Raw genomic sequence first — 20,743 nt, 5'->3', positions numbered from 1 at the left:
GAACCGGGATCCATCCACCAGTCCTTGTGCTTTGAGCCACCTGTGCTTAACCCGCTGTACCACCATCCAACTCCCTAACACATTTTTTTCCTTCTGTTTTCTTAACTCTGACAGGTATTAAAAAACTTGTTGCTCTTGAAACTACTCAATAGCTCTAATCCCCAGATCCAAAAACTGTACTCCCTGGCCAAAAGGTGTTGGAATTCACTGCTCAGAGTTCCAAGGATCCTCCAGATCTCCTCTGGGTGAGCCTGGTCCATCCATCCATGGTTCATGCTTAATTTTCACAAAACCTGAGAAATATTCTCCTTAGCCCCATTTTACTGCTGGAAAGAGCCCTAGAGATTTGTCCAGTAAATTGAACTAGTAAGTGGCTGAGTTAGGATTTGAAGCCATTACTATCTGATTTCAGAGCTATGGTCATAGTCACCCAGAGATGAGATTACTGGGGGCCAGGTGGTAGTGCACCAGGTTAAGTTCACATAGTATGAAGCACAAGGATCCCGGTTTGAGCTCCTGGCTCCCTGCCTGCAGGGAAGTCGCTTCACAAGTGGTGACGCAGGTCTGCAGGTGTCTATCTTTCTCTCCCCCTATCTTTGCCTCCTCTCTCAATTTCTCTGTCATATCCAACAACAACAAAAAAAGGAAAAAAGATAGTCTCCAGGAGCAGTGGATTTGTCATGCAGGCACTAAGCCCCAGTGATAACCCTGATGGCAAAAAAAAAAAAAAAATCCACCATCAAGGAGACTAAGCAAGAGGGCTCCCTCCTCACCCCTCTCAACACAAGCTGAAATTCCTCTGTAGACTTGCCATTCTGCTAATGTTATTGGCCTATAATCACATCAGAACATTAAGAGGGGTACTTCCTTAGGTGCCTGCTACTTTACAAGCATTTGTTGATGTATGTTCTCCACACTCATCCTATTTAAGTAGGTCAAATAAGCTCAACTTTACAGACCAGAAATCAGGACTGTGGAAAAAGGTACATTTCTTGCCCCATGTCCTGCAGGGTGAGAGGCAAAATGATAACCCCTCTCTGTCTGTCCTGAAAGCCTCCCAGCTCTCCAGTGTGCGACCTGCTTTGCAGGACTATTGTGAGGGTCTTGGCCCTGACACAACAATGGTTGCATGGTACACAACAATGGCCATCATCATCATCATTATTGTCACCCCTCTCCATACACAGTCAGATGGGGTGGTGCTGCCACTTTGCAGGGATTACAGATACCTTTTGGGAAAGGCTCCTTGCAGCATCTAATTCTTCTGGTCAACTCTACCTTTCTGAGATCCTTCGAGCTGGACTTCTAAATGCAGCCAGTCAAGAAACATCATGCCAAAAGGACTAGGTTCATATTTTTTTCAAACTTTTTTAGAATCTTTCTTCAGATATCTGCCCCAACACCCAACTGTGTTGTTGGAGGGAAAAGTATCCAGCCCTACCTTGCCCCTAAGGGAAGGAGGACATTTGAGATACCATCCCAGAACCCTAAGGCTTCTTGAGACAGAATTTGAAAATAAGACTGAACTACTTCACTTCACCACTTTAATACAGAGAGGCAGAACCTTAACTCAGCGACAGCTGCAGACAACATCTCTCCCTAGGTGTCCTAACTACTAGTCATGGCCTCCTAGCCTCTCACATTCTTTTCACCAACACTTGTCACAATCCCTCCCACCATTAAGCCCTCTGGATGGCAGAGAAATTTCCATTCAGACGCTCTTGAACTCTCTTAACAAGCTTCCTGAGCACAACACAATATTTAAAATAGGGGACCATAATAGTCTACCTCTACTCTACTCACTGCATTTCTTTTCCCTGACAGGCACAACACTGTCTGCAAGGATATGAAATACAATAAAGGAAAGCTTCAGGGAGCTAGGTTCTCCAAGAAGAAATTAAAGGGGTCCCAGGGGTGCAAACCTGAGAGTTTGAGGCCCAAAGTGCTGTTGGAGGAGAAGGCAAAGCAGTCACTGGTCGCAGTGTCACAGAGAGAAGAGCAAGTGGGGCCTGATGTCCCAAGGACATCGAAGGGTCATGGCCCGACTACCTGGCCTGGAGCCCAGGGGAGGCAAGCACCCACTGTGGAGCCCCAAGTAATCTTCGTGAAGACCCACCGACATAGGATTCCCACAGGGGACATGGAGGAGCTGCAAGAAGCTGACTCGATGATGTGGTTTGAGGGGCTGCCCACACGAGTCCACCTCCCAGGTCCCCGGGTGATGTGCAGATCCTCCACACAGCGCTGGGTCAAGCGCTGCTGCACCCGCTTCTGTTCTGCCTCACTGGAGCTGCCTATGTGCCATCCATATAGGGTGAGATGTGATTGCCAAGTTAGGTCCATAGCTGGGTCCCAGAATCAGAATCTTGGGTGCTGATGGTACTGGGAGGCCCCACCTTCATGGTCAAAGAAAAGATAGCCATTGATTGAGGCCACATAGCTGAGTAGTATGGCCAGGAAGGGACCTCTCAGGATCCAAATAGGGATTCTGGGGAAGAAGGGAGTCCAGAAGTGTGGGTTCAAGGCCTGTCATCCCATTGCCTGGAGGGCTCAGAAGGGACCACACCTTCTACATCCCACACCTTCTCAGACCAAATCAATTCTCCAACAGTTTTTTTTTTTTTTTTTTAAGAATCTATGCATGGAGATAGCACAGTGGTTATGCAAAGAGACTTTCATGCCTGAGATTCCTAAGCCCCAGATTCAATCTTCAGCACTGCCATAAGCCCAAAGCTAAGCAGTGTTCTGGACAAAAAAATTACTAGAGAGGGAGAAAGAGCCAAAGCATCACTCACTCTAGCTCATGTGATGCCAGGAATTGAATTTGGAACCTCATGCTTGATGCTTGAGGGTCCAGTGCTTTATCTATTGCACCATCTCCCAGGCCATTTTTTTTTAAAGATTTTATTTATTTATGAGAAAGATAGGAGAGAGAACCAGACATCACTCTGGCACATGTGCTGCCGGGGATTGAACTCAGGACCTCATGCTTGAGAGTCCAAAGCTTTACCACTGCGCCACCTCCCGGACCACTCAGGCCATTTTTCAATGTTTTTGTATTGTAGGAAACTCAGTGTTCATTTTTCAATTAAAAAAAAAAATTTTCCCCAATTGTCTTATATAATCAAATTTCAAGTAAGATTTATTCTAAACTAAAAATGGGAGGAAAGAGGGAGTGGAAGAAAATAGCCCTTTCATGAGAAAACTAAAGTCCCAAGAAAGGAATGGGCGTGGGGGTTCAGCTGAAGTGAAGCTTCCCTTTCAGCAAAACCACCAGCTCCTTATCAGATAAGGGAATAGCAACATGCAGACACTACAGTCAAGAGCATGAGCCTCTGCCTGGATAACAGTGCCCCCTGGGGGCGGCCTTAGCTAACACCAGTGTCTCTGTTCACAGATGATGTAACCTAGGATGGGAGCTAGGAATGAGGACAGAGATGCAGGCGATCAGCTGAACTGGAGGGATGGGAGGGAAATTTTGAATCTACAAATAAAACCTCCCACAAGTCACTGAAGAGTGTTACCTCCATCTCTATCTATCTGGGCTAGAAAGGATGGAGGCAAGAAGCTCGCAGCAGAGTTGGGAGGGAGAGTGTGCATAAGGCTTCTTCCACCCCACCTCCACCTCCCTATGTTCAGCCTGAACCAAGGAGTCAGTGAGCTGCACCCTTCCCCCACCCTTCTGGGAGCTGGCTTCCTCTTCAGCTTGTGAAGTCATAAAGGGGGTGGTTTGTCCAGGTGTTGCCTGGGTCTTTGCATTACTCCCTGACAAGGAGGGGAGAAAAATGACATACCACAAGGCCTTGATAACAGTAATAATAATATAAAAATAAACTGTCTTTCTTATGAACAGAGGAGACAGCATAAAGGTTATGCAAACAGTAGTCTGGGAGGTGGCACAATGGGTAAAGCATTGGACTCTCAAGTGTCAAGTGTGAGGACTTGAGTTCAATCCCTGGCAGCACATGTGCCAGTGATGTATGGTTCTTTCTCTCCTATCTTTCTCATTTATAAATATATAAAATCTTAAAAAAAAAAAAAAAAAAAAGGTTATACAAACAGACACTCATGCCTGAGGCTCCTCAGGTTCAATCCCTCGAATCACCATAAATCAGACCTAAGCAGTATTCTGGCCAAAAAGAAAAACCAAAAAACTAGGGTGGGTTTATAATAGCATAATGGTTATGCAAAAATACTTTAAAATTTTTTTTATTATCTTTATTTTGTTTGGTAGAAACAGCCAGAAATCTAGAGGGAAGTGGGTGATAGAGAGGGAGAGAGGCAGAGCGACACCTGCAACACTACTTTACCACTTGCAAAGCTTTCCCCCTGCAGGTGGGGACCAGGGACTTGAACCCAGGTCCTTGCGCACTGTAATGCATGCGCTCAACCAGATGCACCACCACCTGGCCCCACAAAAAGACTCTTTTAATGATACTATTTTTAAAATATTTATTTATTATTATTATTTATTCCCTTTTGTTGACCTTGTTTTATTGTTGTAGTTATGATTGATGTCGTTGTTGTTGGATAGGATAGAGAAAAATGGAGAGAAGAGGGGAAGACAGAGGGGGGAAGGAAAGATAGACACCTGCAAACCTGCTTCACCATCTGTGAAGCGACTCCCCTACAGGTGGGGAGCTGGGGGCTTGAACTGGGATCCTTAGGCCGGCCCTTGTGCTTTGCACCATGTGTGCTTAACCCACTGCGCTACCACTCAACTCCCACAAAAAGACTCTTATGCCTGTAGCTCCAAGGTCCCTGCACCACCATAAGCCAGAGCTGATCAGTGCTCTGGTAAAAAAAAAAAAAAAAAAAAGTACATACATAAATCACACTGCAAGTATATGGTATATGAAAGCTCAATACTTGGCATCCATACCTACATCAGGGGCAAGCCTACTGCCCACTTAACAAATGGGCACTGAGGCTTGGAAGAAAGATAAGAAACTCTAAAGTGGCAGGGATGGGGTGTGTGTTGGGGGAGCAGGTTGGCGACCAAGTAACTATACCTGCTTTGGCATATGGATCTCTTCCTATGTGTCAGACACTGCTAAGTGCTTTTCACATGAAATTTTTTAAAAAATATTTTACTGGTGGGGGTAGCATAAGTATGCAAAGAGACTTTCATGCCTGAGGCTGCGATGTCCCAGGTTCAATCCCCTGTACTGATCAGTGCTCTGGTACAATAGTAATAAGGAGGGGGGTGGGAGTAGATAGCATAATGGTTGTGCAGACTGTCATGCCTGAGGCTCTGAAGTCCCAGGTTCAATCCCCTGCACTATCATAAGCCAGAGCTAAGCAGTGCTCTGGTAAAAGAAAAAAAGACGCGTGATGATCCCAGTTCGAGCCCCGGCTCCCCACCTGCAGGGGAGTAGCTTCACAGGTGGTGAAGCAGGTCTGCAGGTGTCTGTCTTTCTCTCCCCCTCTGTCTTTCCCTCCTCTCTCCATTTCTCTCTGTTCTATCCAACAACGATGACATCATCAACAACAACAATAATAACTACAGCAACAATAAAAACAAGGGCAACAAAAAGTAAATAAATAAATAAATATTGAAAAAAAAAGTTCAAAAAGAAAAAACGAGTGCAAAGCGTAAGGACCAGTGTAAGGATCCTGGTTTGAGCCCCCAGCTCCCTACCTGCAGAGGGTGGCTTCGCAAGTAGTGAATCAGGTCTGCAGATGTCTGTCTTTCTCTCCCCTTCTCTGTCTTCCCCTCCTCTCTCCATTTCTCTCTGTCCTACCCAACAACAACAACTATGACAACAATAACAACTATAAGTGCAACAAAGGCAACAAAATGGGGGAAATGGCCTCTAGCAATGGGTTCATAGTGATAACCCTAGAGGCAAAAAAAAAAAAAAAAGAAAAAAGAAATGACTGAAAGAAATAACTGAATCAGAGAAAGCATGTGGGGAAGAACAAGCAGAGGATTAAAAATAATAAAGTAATACCAAAAATAAAATACTTATTATTTATTGGATAGAGACAGAAGTCAAGAGGGAAGAGAAAGATAGGGAGACACCTGCAGTGCTACCTCACAGCTTATGAAGCTTTCCTTCTGCAGGTGGGGACCAGGGGCTTGCACCAGAGTCCTTGTACACTGTGACATCCACATGACATCTTGAATGCTCACAACCACCAACGGAAATACTATTATCTTTACTCAACTAAGGCAACTGGAAGTGGGGTATACACGAAGAGATCCAAGAACTCACAGTGAATAACAGAACACAGAACTCATTCCTGCATTCCACTGCAGTTTTTTTTTTTAGTTATCTTTATTTATTGGATAAAGACAGCCAGAAATCGAGAGGGGGAGACAGAGAGAGACAAAGACACAGAGAGACATCTGTAATACTGCTTTACCACTCACAAAGCTTTTCCCCTGCAGGTGGGGAGTTGGGGCTTGAGCCCAGGACCTTATGCATCGTAACATGTGTGCTCCAACCAGTTGTGCCACCACCCAGCCCTCCACTGAAATTCTCTAAAGCCTCTTAGTATTGGATCTGTGAATTTTCACCGGCTTGCCCGGGTCACCCAGGACAGGGATTAAGAAAATCTCGGTTCCAGGGACCAGGCGGTAGCATACCTAGCTGAGTGCACATGCTATCCTGCACAAGGAACTTGAGGTTGAAGCCCTGAACCCCACCTCTACAAGTGGCTGCAGATGTCTCTCCTCTCTCCCTGTCTCCTTTCATGTCCTTTCTGCCCTACCGAATTAAAAATAATATTAAGAAAAAAATTCAAGTTCCTTTCATCCCATCTTGGTTTTGTTTCCCACCGCCCTTGCTATGGAAAACCTTAAGCAAGATTGATTGGCTTAAGACTCTCCACGACCCAGGTTCTAGCCCTGGTACCACATGGAAGCACCATGTACAGCTCCAAAGGAAATCCCACAGACCACGGAGCAGTGCTGTTGTGTCTTTTTCTGTTCCTCTTCCCTTTTTCAATTAGAAAAAGAGAAAAGGACATATAGATTTGGGGCCAGGTGGTAGTGCACCTAGTCAAGCATGCATGTTACAATGTAAAAGGACCTGGGCTCAAGGCCCTGGTCCCCACCTACAGAGGGAAAGCTTTGCAAGTGGTAAAGCAATGCTGTAGCTGTCTGTCTGTCTCTCTCAGATTTTATTTATTAATGAGAAAGGAGGAGAAAAAGAACCGGACATTACACTGGTATACCAGGGATTGAATTACAGACCTCAAGCTTAGGAGTTCAATGCTTTATCCACTGCGCCACCTCCTGGACCACAGGTGTCTGTCTATCTCCATATTTCCCCCTACCCTGTCAACTTCCGGCTGTCTCTATCCAGTAAATAAATTTTTTAAAGAGAAATATATTTTTAAAAAATGTCTCCACAGAGGGTCTCCTTTGGTGCCCTAAACCCACCCCTAATCCCATGCCCCTGCAGATTCTTGTTACATTCTGTAAGGAATTACAATACCTATTGCTGACTGCCCTCCAGGAATGCCAAAGCTATCATGATGTGTCTAAAAACTTCTACTTCCTGGGGAGCCTGTGTACACAGTAGGATTCCTAGGGAACTACAACTTTCCACTCCACCTCTTGATCTCTGCTGTCTACCAGCCTGGCCCCTGGACTAATGGCTCAGATCTGAACAGGCCATCTAGAACTGGGAGATAGAGGCACCCTCTAGGCTACACATAACTTTCTCCTTTTCTGTCCTTGTCTTGGATTATAAACTATTCTGAGCATTATGCATCAGTCTATACTACTCTCTCCAAATGACCCAAGTTGAAGTAGAAGGTGGAATAAAGGGAGGGGTTCAGACATCAAAGCCCTGATCAAAATACATCAACTCAGTGGTGGGGAAGAGGTAATTTTTTTAATATTTTACTTTATTTACTTATTTATTCCCTGTTGTTGCCCTTGTTGTTTTATTATTGTAGTTATTATTGTTGTTGTTGTTGCTGGGTAGGACAGAGAGAAATGGAGAGAGGAGGGGAAGACAGAGAGGGGAGAGAAAGATAAGACACCTGTAGACCTGCTTCACCTCTTGTGAACTGACTCCCCTCCCCTACAGATGGGGAGCTGGGGAATCTAACTGGGATCCTTCCAGCAGTCCTTGAACTTTGTGCCACCTGCATTTTACCCACTGCGCTACTGCCCAACTCACAGTAATTTTTTTTAATCCTCTGTAAATAAAAACATTTCCCATATTCATTTTGAAATCAGTAGCTATATTTAATGTAATGCATATCAGGTTTTCTTAGAAAGTGATTGATGTTTATAAGCTGCTATGTACATCCTCAGTATTTAAAATAGCGGGTTAAGCGCACATGGCACAAAGCGCAAGGTTCGGTGTAAGGATCTCGGTTTGAGCCCCCGGCTCCTCACCTGCAGGGGAGTTGCTTCACAAGTGGTGAAACAGGTCAGCAGGTGTCTTTCTCTCCCTTTCTCTGTCTTCCCCTCCTCTCTCTATTTCTCTCTGTCCTATCCAACAACAATAACATCAATAATAATTACTACAATAATAAAACAAGAGCAACGAAAGGGAATAAATACTAAAAAAAAAAAATAGTATACCCCTCTTACACCACAATCTTGTCAATCATCAAATCACCAATAAAAATATATATAGAATGAGGTGTGGTCATGTTTTAAGAACTTATACATTCTTGAACTGAGGAGATAGCATGTTTATGTAGAAGACTTCTATGCCTGAGGTTTTTGGGTTTTTTTTTAAGATTTTATTTATTTATGAGAAAGATAGGAGAGAGAAAGAACCAGACATCACTCTGGCACATGTGCTGCCGGGGATCAAACCCGGTACACCTCATGCTTGAGAGTCCGAAGCTTTATCACTGCGCCACCTCCTGGACCACCATACCTGAGGTTTTTAAGTCACAGGTTCAATCCCTAGCAACCACCATAAAGCAGAGTTCAACAGTACTCTAGCCAAAAAAAAATTTAAGAACTTAGACATTTTTAACTGTTAATAAGACTTTCAAAGTCCAAATCCTGGCTCTGCCAGTTCCTAATATGTAACAATGGGCAATTTCTTTAGTTTCTTCATCTGTAAGGTATACATATTTCCAACTCCAGAGGGTGGTTGTGAATATTATGTGAGCAGTGATATAGAGCATTTAGTTTACGTCTGGGCGTCTAGTAAAGGTTCAATAGATGCTATCTACTACTAAAATTAAAAAAAAAAAAAATGGTACTATACTACCCAGTTGTCTCTGGAACACACCTTGAGGTACTTGGGTTTTTTCTCTGTTTATTATAAGTTAGGCTCTCCTGACTTTTGGCAGCATCTGAAAATCAAATTAAGAGGTCTGTCACCATAGATGGTATGTAGAATGGGCACAAACCCTCTAACAGACCACAAGAACCAGCAGCTACAGTGCTCTGACACCTTCCTCAAAGTCAAGTCACACGCATTTGTTGTGATGTCAAGTCACACGCATTTGTTGTGATACCCACCCACCCAACTCAAAGGAAGTTGGTGTTATCTCTTGGGCCCTGCAGCCAGGATGAGAATCCCACTGACAAGCTGTCTCCTTCTAGCCTGGTCAGAGCCCTGCATTATCAAGGTGCCTTGCCCTGGCACTTCCCTAGCTATGCTTTCTCTTTAGACTTCATCCTGTCAGGCTCAACACCCTACCCTGAAACACTGGGAGCTCAGAGATTAGAAAGGTTTCCTGGGGAGATAGCAAAGCTCTCCTGTGTAGCCTTTCACACTAAAAGTGGGAGAAGTTGGCAGCTCTCTTTGTGTAAGCTCCAGAGGACTCTGGCAATTTCAATGCTGAAGTGGCCCTGAGCCCATGTGCCACTGCACACATTTAAGAAATGTCACTTGGTGTTCGGACGGTAACGCAGCAGGTTAAGCGCACATGGCACAAAGTGCAAGGACCGGCATAAGGATCCTGGTTCGAGCCCGCGGCTCCCCACCTGCAGGGGAGTCGCTTCACAAGCGGTGAAGCAGGTCTGCATGTGTCTTTCTCTCTTCCTATCTTCCCCTCCTTTCTCCATTTCTCTTTGTCCTATCCAACAATGAACGACATCAACAATAACAATAATAACCACAAAGGCAAAAAAAGGGGAAGAAAAAAAAAAAAAAGGCCTCTAAGAGCAGTGGATTCATGGTGCAGGCACCAAACCCCAGCAATAACCCTGGAGGCAAAAAAAAAAAAAAAAGAAAGAAAGAAAGAAATGTCACTGACAGTGGTTCCCCCAAGACCCAGCAGAGGCGGCTGCAGGTAGACAGAAGGGGACATATAGGATCCAGGTAAGGAAAAGGTGGCCTAATAATTCTTTACTGCTTCTCTGTCTTGCTGTGTGGATCTCTCACAGTACCAACTGTGGCATTGCAAAGTAAGTACAGGCAGAACTGTGGAAAATACTGTATTTATGTACATAGAAAGGACAGCTGCAAGCCCCTCACAGAGGACGCTCCACCCCAAATAAAAATCTTAGCAACAAAATCCTATTTCTGTCGGCACTGTCAGCACAGAGCGAGTTGGAAGGTTGGGCATCCATCATACCATTCCCACTGCTGAATTCCAAATAAGGCAGGAAAAGGGGACTATTGCCAGAACTGAAGTCCAGTGGGAACTGGGTGCCTGGCCATCCTTAGACAACAGGCAGTGACTCAATTATGGGGCTTAGACCAGGAGCAATGCAGAGACTTTTATCTGGGTCCTGTAGCCTGCTGTGTGGAAAGCTGGCAGCAGGATGGGACCCAGTAGGCAGCACAGGGAGGCAGTCAGTCATGGGCTCATGGGTGCGTGTGAGTGCAGAACAACACAGGCTTTGTGTTTCCTTGTGCTTGATGCCTCCATCTGCTGTCCTCTCCCTGACAGCAGCCTGACATTTGCTCCTATGTCTTTTTCTGTGGCTCTGGATCCAGAAACCAAGTGTTTCTTCAAATAGAGTAGCCTTGGATCAGCAACATGGCACAGGTAATGGCTGTCCCAAGAAGGTAAGACAGATGACTAGAAGAGTGGTTTGCTCCATTCAGATATCCTTGGTTTTTCTCTTTTTGTGAAACAACAGGCTGGTGGCAGGTAAGATGGCTCAAGAGTGGCATGGTTCCAATTCCGTTCTTACCCTGAAAGAAGTCCCCTTGCTGACCTCCCAGATAGCACGGCTTCAGCAGACAGAGGCCATTCTTGCAGCTCTGGTCCTGACTGCTTACCTGCCTTCTTGGCAGGGCCTCACTATCTCTCCCACACCAACAGACTTCACATTTCCAGGGTAAATCTCAGACCCAGGTCAGACCTCAGCTGGAGGACCTCAGCAGCCCAAGGTGCTGGGGCTAGAGAGGAGGGCAAGTGCCCAGAAGGGCATCCAAGGATCTGATTCTAGACATTGGACTTGGGAGCTGAGTTGAGGGGGATCTCCTTGAGCTCCGTCCGCATGCACAGGTACTCCCCGATGACAGCCATGAGCGCAATACACACAGCTTGAACCAGCCACCAGGTCAGCGCCGAGGGGAACCGGGAGCTGTAGAACCAGCAACCCAGGAGGTGAAAGAAATGTACAGTGACAGTGAAATCCAGACACTGCTTCCCTCGCCGGATGAAATACAGCAAGCCCAGGGCACTGTGGGGAAAGGACAGCAGTGAGTTGTCACTGGGTTGTCCCATCTTAAATTAGGTTATTAGGGAGTGGCAACAATTAGAGTGACACCATAGTGGTCAGAAGTGTGATAAATGTGAAAGAAGGGTTAAGAAATTAAATGTCTAGAGGACCTTGGCAGGTGATATTGACAGTGAATCAGACTGGGTATAACAAAAGTATAAACTTGGTAGCTAGTAAGTGACAGGGATTATGCATGTTCCATCTAAAATGGGGACAATAGCTACTTGTAGCTGGGTAGGTCATTCTAGAAAACTGGCCTCAAATCAATCATTCCATTTCTCAAGAGAAATTTTTTAAAAAACACACATTTTAAATACAAAATCTTCAAATTTTCAATTAAGTGGAAGAATGTTTTAAACACTACACTTGGACTGACATCTATTGTGAGCCAAACAGACCATATACAGGAGGGCTGGGGAGACAGCATAACTGTTATGCAAAAAATTTTCATGCCTAAGTCTCTGAGCTTCCAAGTTCAATCCTAAGTACCACCATAAATCAGATTTGAGCAGTGCTCTGGTCTCTGTCTTTGTCTTTCTCCACAGCTCTCATTAAGAAATGACAGAATAAAATAAACTATATATGAGCCAAATAAACTGTATGTAGGTGAGTCAGCCCACCAGATATCAAACTCAAGTAAGGTCAAGAAAGGTAATGTGGGGGCCGGGTGATGGTGTACCTGGTTGAGTATATGTATTACAATGTGCAAGAACTGGGGTTTGAGCCCCCGGTCCCCACCTGCAGGAGGAAAGCTTTGCAAGTGGTGAAGCAGTGCTGCAGGTATCTCTCTGTCTCTCTCCTTTATCACCCCCTTCCCTCTTGATTTCTGGCTGTCTCTATCCAATAAAGATTAAAAAAAAAAAAAAAAGAAAAGGTAATGTGCAAGGCTCTGCTCTAGTAACTTCCCAGGAACTGACTTCACTATGAAAAAGGTTATATTGTCAGCTTCGTTTTACTGATAAGGAAACAGGCTGAGACTAACTTGTCTGTAGTTACTAGACTAGTGGCAAAGCTAAGATTTAAAGCCAAGGAGTCAGGCAGTAGCACAGTGGATTAAGCGCACATGGCACAAAGTGCAAAGACCGTTGTAAGGATCCTGGTTGGAGCCCCTAGCTCCCCACCTGCAGGGGGAGTCGCTTCACAGGCGGTGAAGCAGGTCTGCAGGTGTCTATCTTCCTCTCCTCTGTCTTCCCCTCCTCTCTTAATTTCTCTCTGTCCTATCCAACAACAACAACTGCTATAACAATAATAACAACCACAACAAGGGCAACAAAATGGGAAAAATAGCCTCCAGGAGCAGTGGATTCATAGTACTGGTACCAAGCCCAAGTGATAACCCTGGAGGCAAAAAAAAAAAAAATACTGACCTCTAGATATAAGTAGAAAAAAAAAGGGAAAAAAAAGATTTAAAGCCAAGTCAGGAGCTGTAGCTGGGTGGTGGCACACAACTGGTTGAGCACACGTTACAATGCACAAGGACCCCGATTCAAGCCCCTGGTCCCCACCTTCAGGGGGAAAGCTTTGCGAGTGGTGAAGCAGGGCTACAGGTGTGTGTGTCTCTTTCCCTCTCCATCACCCCCTTCCCTCTTGATTCCTGGCTATCTCTATCATATATATATGATTTTATTAATGAGAAACAAAGGAAGAGAAAGAGCCAGGCATCACTTTGGCACATGTGCTACTGGGGATTGAACTCAGGACCTCATGCTTGAGAGTCCAATGCTTTATCCACTGTACCACCTCCCGAACCACTATATTTTTTTAAATGCTAAAAATAAAGCCAAGTCAATCTGCCTCCAGAACCTGAGGTCTTAATCACTATGCTAAACTGCCTCTCAGGAAACATGCAGCAGTTGAGAAAGACCTAAGAAGCTGTCCAGTCAAACCCCTTGGTGAAAAAGTGAGGAGCCTGAGGCCCACAAAGAAGGAAAGTTGCTTGATTAATGGTATATGGCCCACGAATGTAATCCAGTCATCATGATTTCCAGTCTAGTTCTTTCCTCCCCTCATCTCATACCAGAAAAGTTATTTGAGAATGTAGGGTGGTTTGTTTTTTTAAAGATTTTATGAGAAAGGAGGAGAGAGAAAGAACCAGACATCACTCCGGCACATGTGCTGCTGGGGATCGAACTCGTGACCTCATGCTTGAGAGTCCAAAGCTTTACCACTGTGCCACCTCCCGGACCACTGGAGGATGTTTCATAGATAGCACATGCATACAGTGATAGTAGAGCTCTCCAGCTAAGTCAAAACAGTGAAGGAAGGAGACTTAGGATATGTCCAGTCACAGACCTGGCTTCTGCCACCCTGTTTTTAGTCCACCACTCCCTGGAACAAGTGCCAGCCTATCTCGTGTCCAACCTTAGGAAGTTAGTCCCAGTGCTAAGACTCCAAAATGGAGAGCAAACTGGTGATACTCACCAGGTAAGAGCGTTGAGGACAAAGGACATCATGGAGAGTCGGCCTGGAGGGGTGGAAAAGCCCAGGATCTGAGGGGGAAATCACAAGTGGAAATATGCTGGAGAAGTGCCTTGGCAGAGCCCCAGGCTCCAGGATTTCAGCAGCCCCTTAAGACAAACATTCTTTCCAGAACACAGCAAGCAATACACTCCCTTATCTATGCAGCAGCTTATTTCCAACAAGGTGCTTCCACAGACATTATGGTCTCATTTGACCCCTCTCAGTAGCGGAAAAGGGATTAGGATCCCTTATCTGACAGAAGAGAAACAAAAGCTCAAAGAAGTTAAGTAATTTTGCCCAAAGTGATAATAGCAGGTCAACAGCAAGAGCAATATCCAGAACAGAGTTTAGAAATCTATGACCCTAAAGGCCAAACTGAGAAGCAGCCACTCATATCCCCTTAGGATTGTCTGTGGCTGACTTTGCACTTGAGTGGCAACAAGAAGCAAAATCTTTCCCATTGTTAAGAGAAGGATTGCTAAATGCTGATCTAGAATTCAGGTCGTGTGCATGAAATGGCTCTTCTTCAGTGAAGTCCAACGTTGCCGCATGCCCTTCCCAGATCAGGGTATTCTAAGAAACTACCAGTAGGCACCTGTTGGCTTCCACATTCCTGACACAAACCCCCTGAGTCCCAAACATCTGCACAAGATGTTCAGCTTACAAACACCTCCAACATCTATCATATCCTCTCAAAACAAACTTGCAAAGTTACTATTTGTATTGCTTTTGTTATTATTACTAGTTGGTGGCTAACAGCTTGCCCAAAGACTATCCTACTAGGAGAACAAGCAGCAGGAGCAAGGATACTATCCTGGTGCAGAGAACTGTGTTCATCACCAGAGCACACAGCTCTCTCAATTCAGATCTGCCTCTCAGAGGCAGACCCCTTAGTCCCCCATCAAGTTATAAAGCACTTTTAGTTTGCAGGCCCTTCTAATCTTCCTAACACTTTTCTGAGGATTATTTTTGTCCAGTTTCCAGAAAATAAAATAGGTTTGGAAAGGTGAAAAAAAGACAAGGGAATGGGGGAAATAGTATAATGGTTATGCAAAGAGACCTATGCCAGCGGTCCCAAAGTTCCAGGTTCAGTCCCCCACAACACCATAAGCCAGGGCTGAACAGTGCTCTGGGGAGGAAAACAAGGGTGGGGAAGACAGCTCAGTTTTTAAAGCCCAGAACTTACATAGCTGAGGCTCCAGAGGCCCCAACTCAAAAGTTGACACAATGCCATATGCCAGAACTGAGCAGTTCTAATGTCTCTCATAAAAATAAATAAACCTGTATTTTAAATCTTTTTTTTTTTTTTTAATATGAAGCAGCTTGCCCAATCTCTGTAGGTTTGGGTGTAAACTGTTACAATAAGCCTTTCTGTATAAAAAGTACAGACTCTTTGTACTGCAGTCCATAGTTTCTTGTATGAGTCTCATGATCTGCAGTCAGAAAAACTGAGGCTGGACAAGGGACAGAGCACCACCAGTAGCATCAACATACACAGGAGGGCCCAAGTTCAATACCCGGTACCACCCCACCCTAAGTCAGAGCTGAGCAACGCAAAAAAGAGAAAGAAAGAAAGAAAGAAAGAAAGGGAAGGAAGGAAAGGGAAAGAAAAAAGAAAAAAGAAAAGCTGAGGTTCAAAGATGACAACACCTACTCCAGGTTACCCAGCTGCTAAGTGGAACATAGAGGCAAGTCTGTAAGCGCTCCAAACAGTTTTCATTATACCCGCCTTGGATACTCTTTCTTCCATCCCCCTCCGCAACCCGGCAGCAGCGAATCTGGGGCTCAGAGAAGAAAACTCACTTTCTCAGAGCAAGAGAAAGGAGACGCATCCAGCCGGCTCAACCTTTCCGTCTTTCCCTTGTATGGGCGCAGTCAGGACCTGAGGCTCCGAAAGGTGAGCAGCAACCTTCCCCAGGGCCACAAAGCAAGAAGGTGGCCGGGCCAGGTCACGCAGGGCTGCAAAGACCCCCTCCCCCGAGAGTGGGGCCCAGCCCCGCACCCCGCACCTGTTAGGGGACCTTACCTGGTCGTCGAACACCTGGTCCAGCGACGGGCTGCTGCGCACCAGCCCGTCCACCAGCGCCAGCCACAGCCCCAGAGAGCCGTAGTACACGGTCTGCATGAGGACGATCTGCGACAGGATCAGCAACGGGTCCCAAACGTAGCTTCGGAACTGGCCCGCCATGCCGGCCCGTTCCGGGGTCCGCCCGGGCCTGGGTCAGCGCCGCCGCGCCATGGGTCTCGGGTCCCCTTCCCCCTGCACCTGCCGGAACACATCGCGGGCCTCAGACCGCCGTTACCGTGGCAACGACCGCCCGGGAGAGGGGAGGGCGCGCGAGGGGGGGCTATCCCGGGGCTGGGGGGGGGGGGCGGAAGAGGGGAAGCGGGGCGCACAGACCCAGTCCCAGTTGAGAGGAAATCCTACCCATGCCCGGCCCCTTGCCCGTACTCAAACTCCTTTGGGATTCACTCACTCGAGAATCCAGGCGTCCGAACTTGACCCTCGCCTCACCTGCCGGCTCCCCAAACTGCGCTAACAGACAGAACCATGGAGGAGAGGTCCTATTCGCCTAGAGAGGCGGGGTTTCAACGACTGCTGGTCGCAGCAACTGCGTGGGAGGAAGCATTTCCGGGGACTGCGGTTGGGGGCGGGGCTGGGGTTGCGCAGGCGTAGTGGGTGAGATCTTCGGCGAAGCTACCTAAACGGAGGGTAAGGGCCGTATGGAAACAAAGGATATGCACATGCGCAAAAGGAAAAAATGAAGGCGAACGGATGTGAGGCAGGAGATTGGTAGAGCTCGCATGCCCTCTAGAGGGGAATCATGAAAGTGAGGGATAAGGAGCGGTGGAAAAGGAAACAGAGTTAACAGTGAATTGGTAAATGTTGATTCTACTTGCATCCTAGATTTCCAGTGTTTTCTTTCTACCAGTCTACTAGTTAAAATCTATGATAACCTGGAATGAACTTGCCAGCTCTTCCGCGCATGTCTTTGCCTCTCCTCATGTTTTACTCGTGATTAACACTTAGGGTCTAGGATGGGGTTAGATAGCGTAATGGTTATGCAGAGACAGACATACCTGAGGCTCCAAAGTCCCAGGTTCAAAACTTCCACCACCACCACCACCCCCTGCACCACCAGTAAGCCAGAGCTGAACAGTGCTCTGGTCAAAAAAAAAAAAAAATTAAGGTCTAATGACCCAAAGATTCAGGATTATAAGTTAGGTCTTTCCAACACTAAAAGCATCAATTTCGTGCCTACCGGGTGCCAGGAAGGTATGGAAGATTATAGTTGACACAATTCATAAACCTCAGACACTAAGCATTATCAGAAGTCTGAGTAGTGAGTGTTTTCTAATTGGGGTAGCCCATGGAAAAAAGGCACCGGTTCTGAAGCTATACCTGGAAGCAGATTCTGTGTCTGCCTTCTGACAGGATTGTTTTCTCTCTGCCTTCTGAGTCAACTAGTTTGGACTGTCAGTAAATGTTTGCTGAATGAGTCAACGGAGAAAGGGCAACAGCAAATTAATGAATCACTTTATTTCTGCCCTACCCTATCAAACCCCCTCAAGTTCAGTGACCCTAGGTTCCCCTTCTCCACAATGAAAAGGGGGGAAGTAACTGGTTCCAGGAATAGAATCTGGATTTTAGAGCCAGTTTTACTGGAGTTGTGACTAGCAAGTTACTTCCTTCTTTAAACCTCAGCTTCCCTGTTTGTGAAATGAGGAGTTGGACAAGATTAATATTTTTTTTACATTTAATCTACCCTAGAATAATTATTTTTCCCGTCTAAAAATTTTATCAAAGATCCATATAACTAACTACCAGTCAGAACTTCTGAATAGTGTGTGATAACTGTATTATCATCTTGAGTTGATATAATTTACATACAAGTGAAAAACTCAAGACTTTGTCAAGATTTCTCTTATCATTTGGAAATGCTGTAAATAGTTCACTCAGATTCCAGTCTGTAAATTATTAAGGACCAAGGACTTTGGAGGATCTCTCTACTTGAACCATTCTTTTATGTGCCTCAATTCAGTTCAACAAAAATATATATAAATCTCTAGTCCTCTGGTCACTCACATGATCTGTTTCTGGGAAAACATATTCTGTTTATTAAGGACCCATGTGATCTTTATCCTCACAATCTGAGAAGTTAGATATTATCTACTTTTTTTTTATCTACCTTTTTTTTTCAAGGTGAGGAAACCAAGTCTCAGAGAAGGGACATGATTCTCCCTAGATTAGAGAAATCACAGGAAGCTGATCTGAGATTCAGACACAGGACATCTGACTCTCTACCTACCAAGCTGCCATTTCAAAAGAAAAAGGAGGAAGGCAGAGAAATTAGATGTTGAGGAGTGAAAAACAGCAGTGTATCCTTTAATTCACATAGCTCTGAGATGAATGAGTAGGAGAAATAGAGTAGAAGCTCAGGAAAAGTGCCTGAAAAGTTCATATTGATTTCCCAGAGTCTGCTGATGCTTCCTTCCAAGTGCTGGAATGTGTGGCTCTTCCTAGAGTTAACCTATTAACACATTACAGCTAGGTCCTCCTCCACCTGACCTCACCCCACCTCCTCTGGATAGAGGGCCCTCCCAATCCAATGGAAACACAGGTAGCCTGGAGTAGCAACCAGCTGGATATCTGGTGTCTGACATCATCCCAAGAATGTTTGGAAACCCCACCAGACCTGTGGGACAACCTATTTCAGTTTCCTTTTCTCTTTAGGATCTCAACTATTTAATTCTTACCTTTCCTGAGTCCTGGAAATGGGCACCATTTTGTTCCTTCATTTGAGTTTAGAAAGAAAATCAAAAGCTGGGGGGGGGGGGGGGGACACTAACTCCCTTGGCCAGCCTCCTTGGCTCACTTTGATAATTTGGTCAAAACAGCCTGGAGAATACGAATGAGCTTTGGGTTCAGACCACAAAGCCTGAACTAGGGCCTCTCTGACTTGCCAGTGGGCAAAATCCCATGCTGAGTCTTAGTATTAAGAGAAAAAGAGAGAAAAAAAGAAAGGGAGAAAGCGGGGGGGGGGGGGGGGGGGGCAGGGGGGGAAGGGGAGGAAGAAAGAGAAAGAGGGAGAGAAAGGAAGGAGAGATAATCCATGGTCTCATGCCATCTGAGTCACCTGAAGAGCACATTACATAGTCAGAATCCCAAGTCTTGTTGCAATCCAAAATCTGAATCTCTAGAGGCAAAGTGCAGAAATCTGTATTTTCAAAAGCTTCTCCCAAATGATTCAGAGATACAACCCACATTTGGCAACTACTGAACAAAATGACCTCAAACCAGCTCCCCTTTTAACAGAAAATTGCTCTGTGACCTTGCCATGACTGTGGCTCCCTGGCCTCGGGGCTTTTTTTTTTTCATCTGTAATATGAGGGAGTTGGACTAGAATAGCTGATCTCCAAGGACCTTCCTACGCTGCCAAGCTTGTTCCAAACTTATGAATGAAATTTTAAACTTTAGGTCAGAGGCAGAATGACGAACAGCCACAAGCTGGGACAAACTGTCCTCTGGGTGCAGCGGAGGGAAGTGCCTGTGATTACTTGATCTCTGATGTCACTCCCACACTGGGACCCCATTGTGGGATTGTAAAGACAACTCTTTCTGGGATCACTTCCACACCCAATAGTCCCTTGGGCTCAGAGGAACCTACGGGTTTGGGGGCCCTGCTTGGATTCTAAGTCATAGTTCACCCTCAGTCTTGCTGGGTGACCTTGGGGAAGTTGCCTCATCTCTCTGACTCAGTCACCTCCTTTGTCAAATGGGGATCTGAATGTATCCCTTATCTTGGGCAGTCCTGAGGTTCAAATCTATGCTTCCTAACCAAACTGCCTGGTGTGCCCTCACTGCAGCACAAATACTAGCATCATTAATTTCTTTTTTTTTTTTTGGTGCCTGGATCTCATAAATATGCAATTTTATTACCCGCCCCACCCCTACCCCCAGACAGAGACACATAGAGAGAAAGACCACACGAGACAAGGGAGATAGCATAATAGTTATACCAAAAGACTTTCATGGGGAGTTGGGTGGTAGTGCAGCGAGTTAAGCACAGCTCAAAGTTCGAGCCCCCGGCTCCCCACCTGCAGGGGAGTCACTTCACAGGCTGTGAAGCAGGTCTGCAGGTGTCTCTTTCCCTTTGTCTTCCCCTCCTCTTTCCATTTCTCTCTGTCCTATCCAACAACCCAACAACAGATGACAATAACAATAACTACAACAATAAAAAAGAAAAAGGGCAAAACAAATAAATATTAAAAAAAAAAAAAAGACTGTCATGCCAGAGGTTCTGAATTCCAAGGTTCAATTCCCAACACCAACATAAACCTGGCCAGGTACTGAGGGGTGGGGGGGGGGGGGGCGGAATACATGAGAGAAAGACCACAGCACTGGAGTTTTAGTCCAGTGTCATGGCAGTTCCCATGGTGGTGCTAGAGCTCAGACCTGGGCCACATTCAAAAAAGGCACATGCTCCTTCTACCTGATAAGCATTCTGTCTCTCTTTCTCTAGCCCATTATTATTATTATTTCTTCTCTTAAAATATGTGCCTGATGGGCAGGGGTAGATAGTATAATGGCTATGCAAAGAGACTCTTATGCCTGAGGCTCCAAAGTCTCAGGTTCAATCCCCTGAACCACCATAAGCCAGAGCTGAGCCGTGC

At 45.6% G+C, this 20,743-nt stretch overlaps 2 protein-coding genes and 1 long non-coding RNA gene across 4 annotated transcripts in view; 1 reads left to right on the top strand and 2 right to left on the bottom strand.

Annotated features, from left to right (window-relative positions):
• Positions 1–16,708, bottom strand: part of SYS1 (SYS1 golgi trafficking protein) — a 43,415-nt gene extending 26,707 nt beyond the window's left edge. Inside the window, exons 1-4 of one of the 2 annotated variants that reach the window (XM_007530861.3) lie at positions 16,546–16,708; positions 16,095–16,334; positions 14,030–14,097; positions 10,357–11,569 (exon numbers count right to left, since the gene is read on the bottom strand). In XM_007530861.3, coding sequence (XP_007530923.1) covers positions 11,329–11,569; positions 14,030–14,097; positions 16,095–16,256 — 471 coding nt within the window. In that variant the 5' untranslated portion in view covers positions 16,257–16,334; positions 16,546–16,708 and the 3' untranslated portion in view covers positions 10,357–11,328. Of the gene's footprint in view, positions 1–10,356; positions 11,570–14,029; positions 14,098–16,094; positions 16,335–16,545 lie in introns of those variants that run through there. The other variant, XR_009549637.1, reaches the window with a different exon arrangement.
• The window catches only part of LOC132538203 (uncharacterized), a 481,696-nt gene that overhangs the window by 413,697 nt on the left and 47,256 nt on the right, over positions 1–20,743 (bottom strand). The window lies entirely within an intron of this gene.
• On the top strand, positions 1,196–3,510 carry TP53TG5 (TP53 target 5). The gene is made up of 3 exons (XM_060203458.1): positions 1,196–1,347; positions 1,825–2,314; positions 3,398–3,510. Exons 1-3 carry the CDS (start codon positions 1,310–1,312, stop codon positions 3,404–3,406), a joined length of 537 nt encoding a protein of 178 aa, XP_060059441.1. The 5' UTR covers positions 1,196–1,309; the 3' UTR covers positions 3,407–3,510.

Source organism: Erinaceus europaeus, chromosome 1, assembly GCF_950295315.1.
Source record: "Erinaceus europaeus chromosome 1, mEriEur2.1, whole genome shotgun sequence".
NCBI lineage: Eukaryota > Metazoa > Chordata > Mammalia > Eulipotyphla > Erinaceidae > Erinaceus > Erinaceus europaeus.
This window is presented reverse-complemented; position numbering and strand designations above follow the sequence as displayed.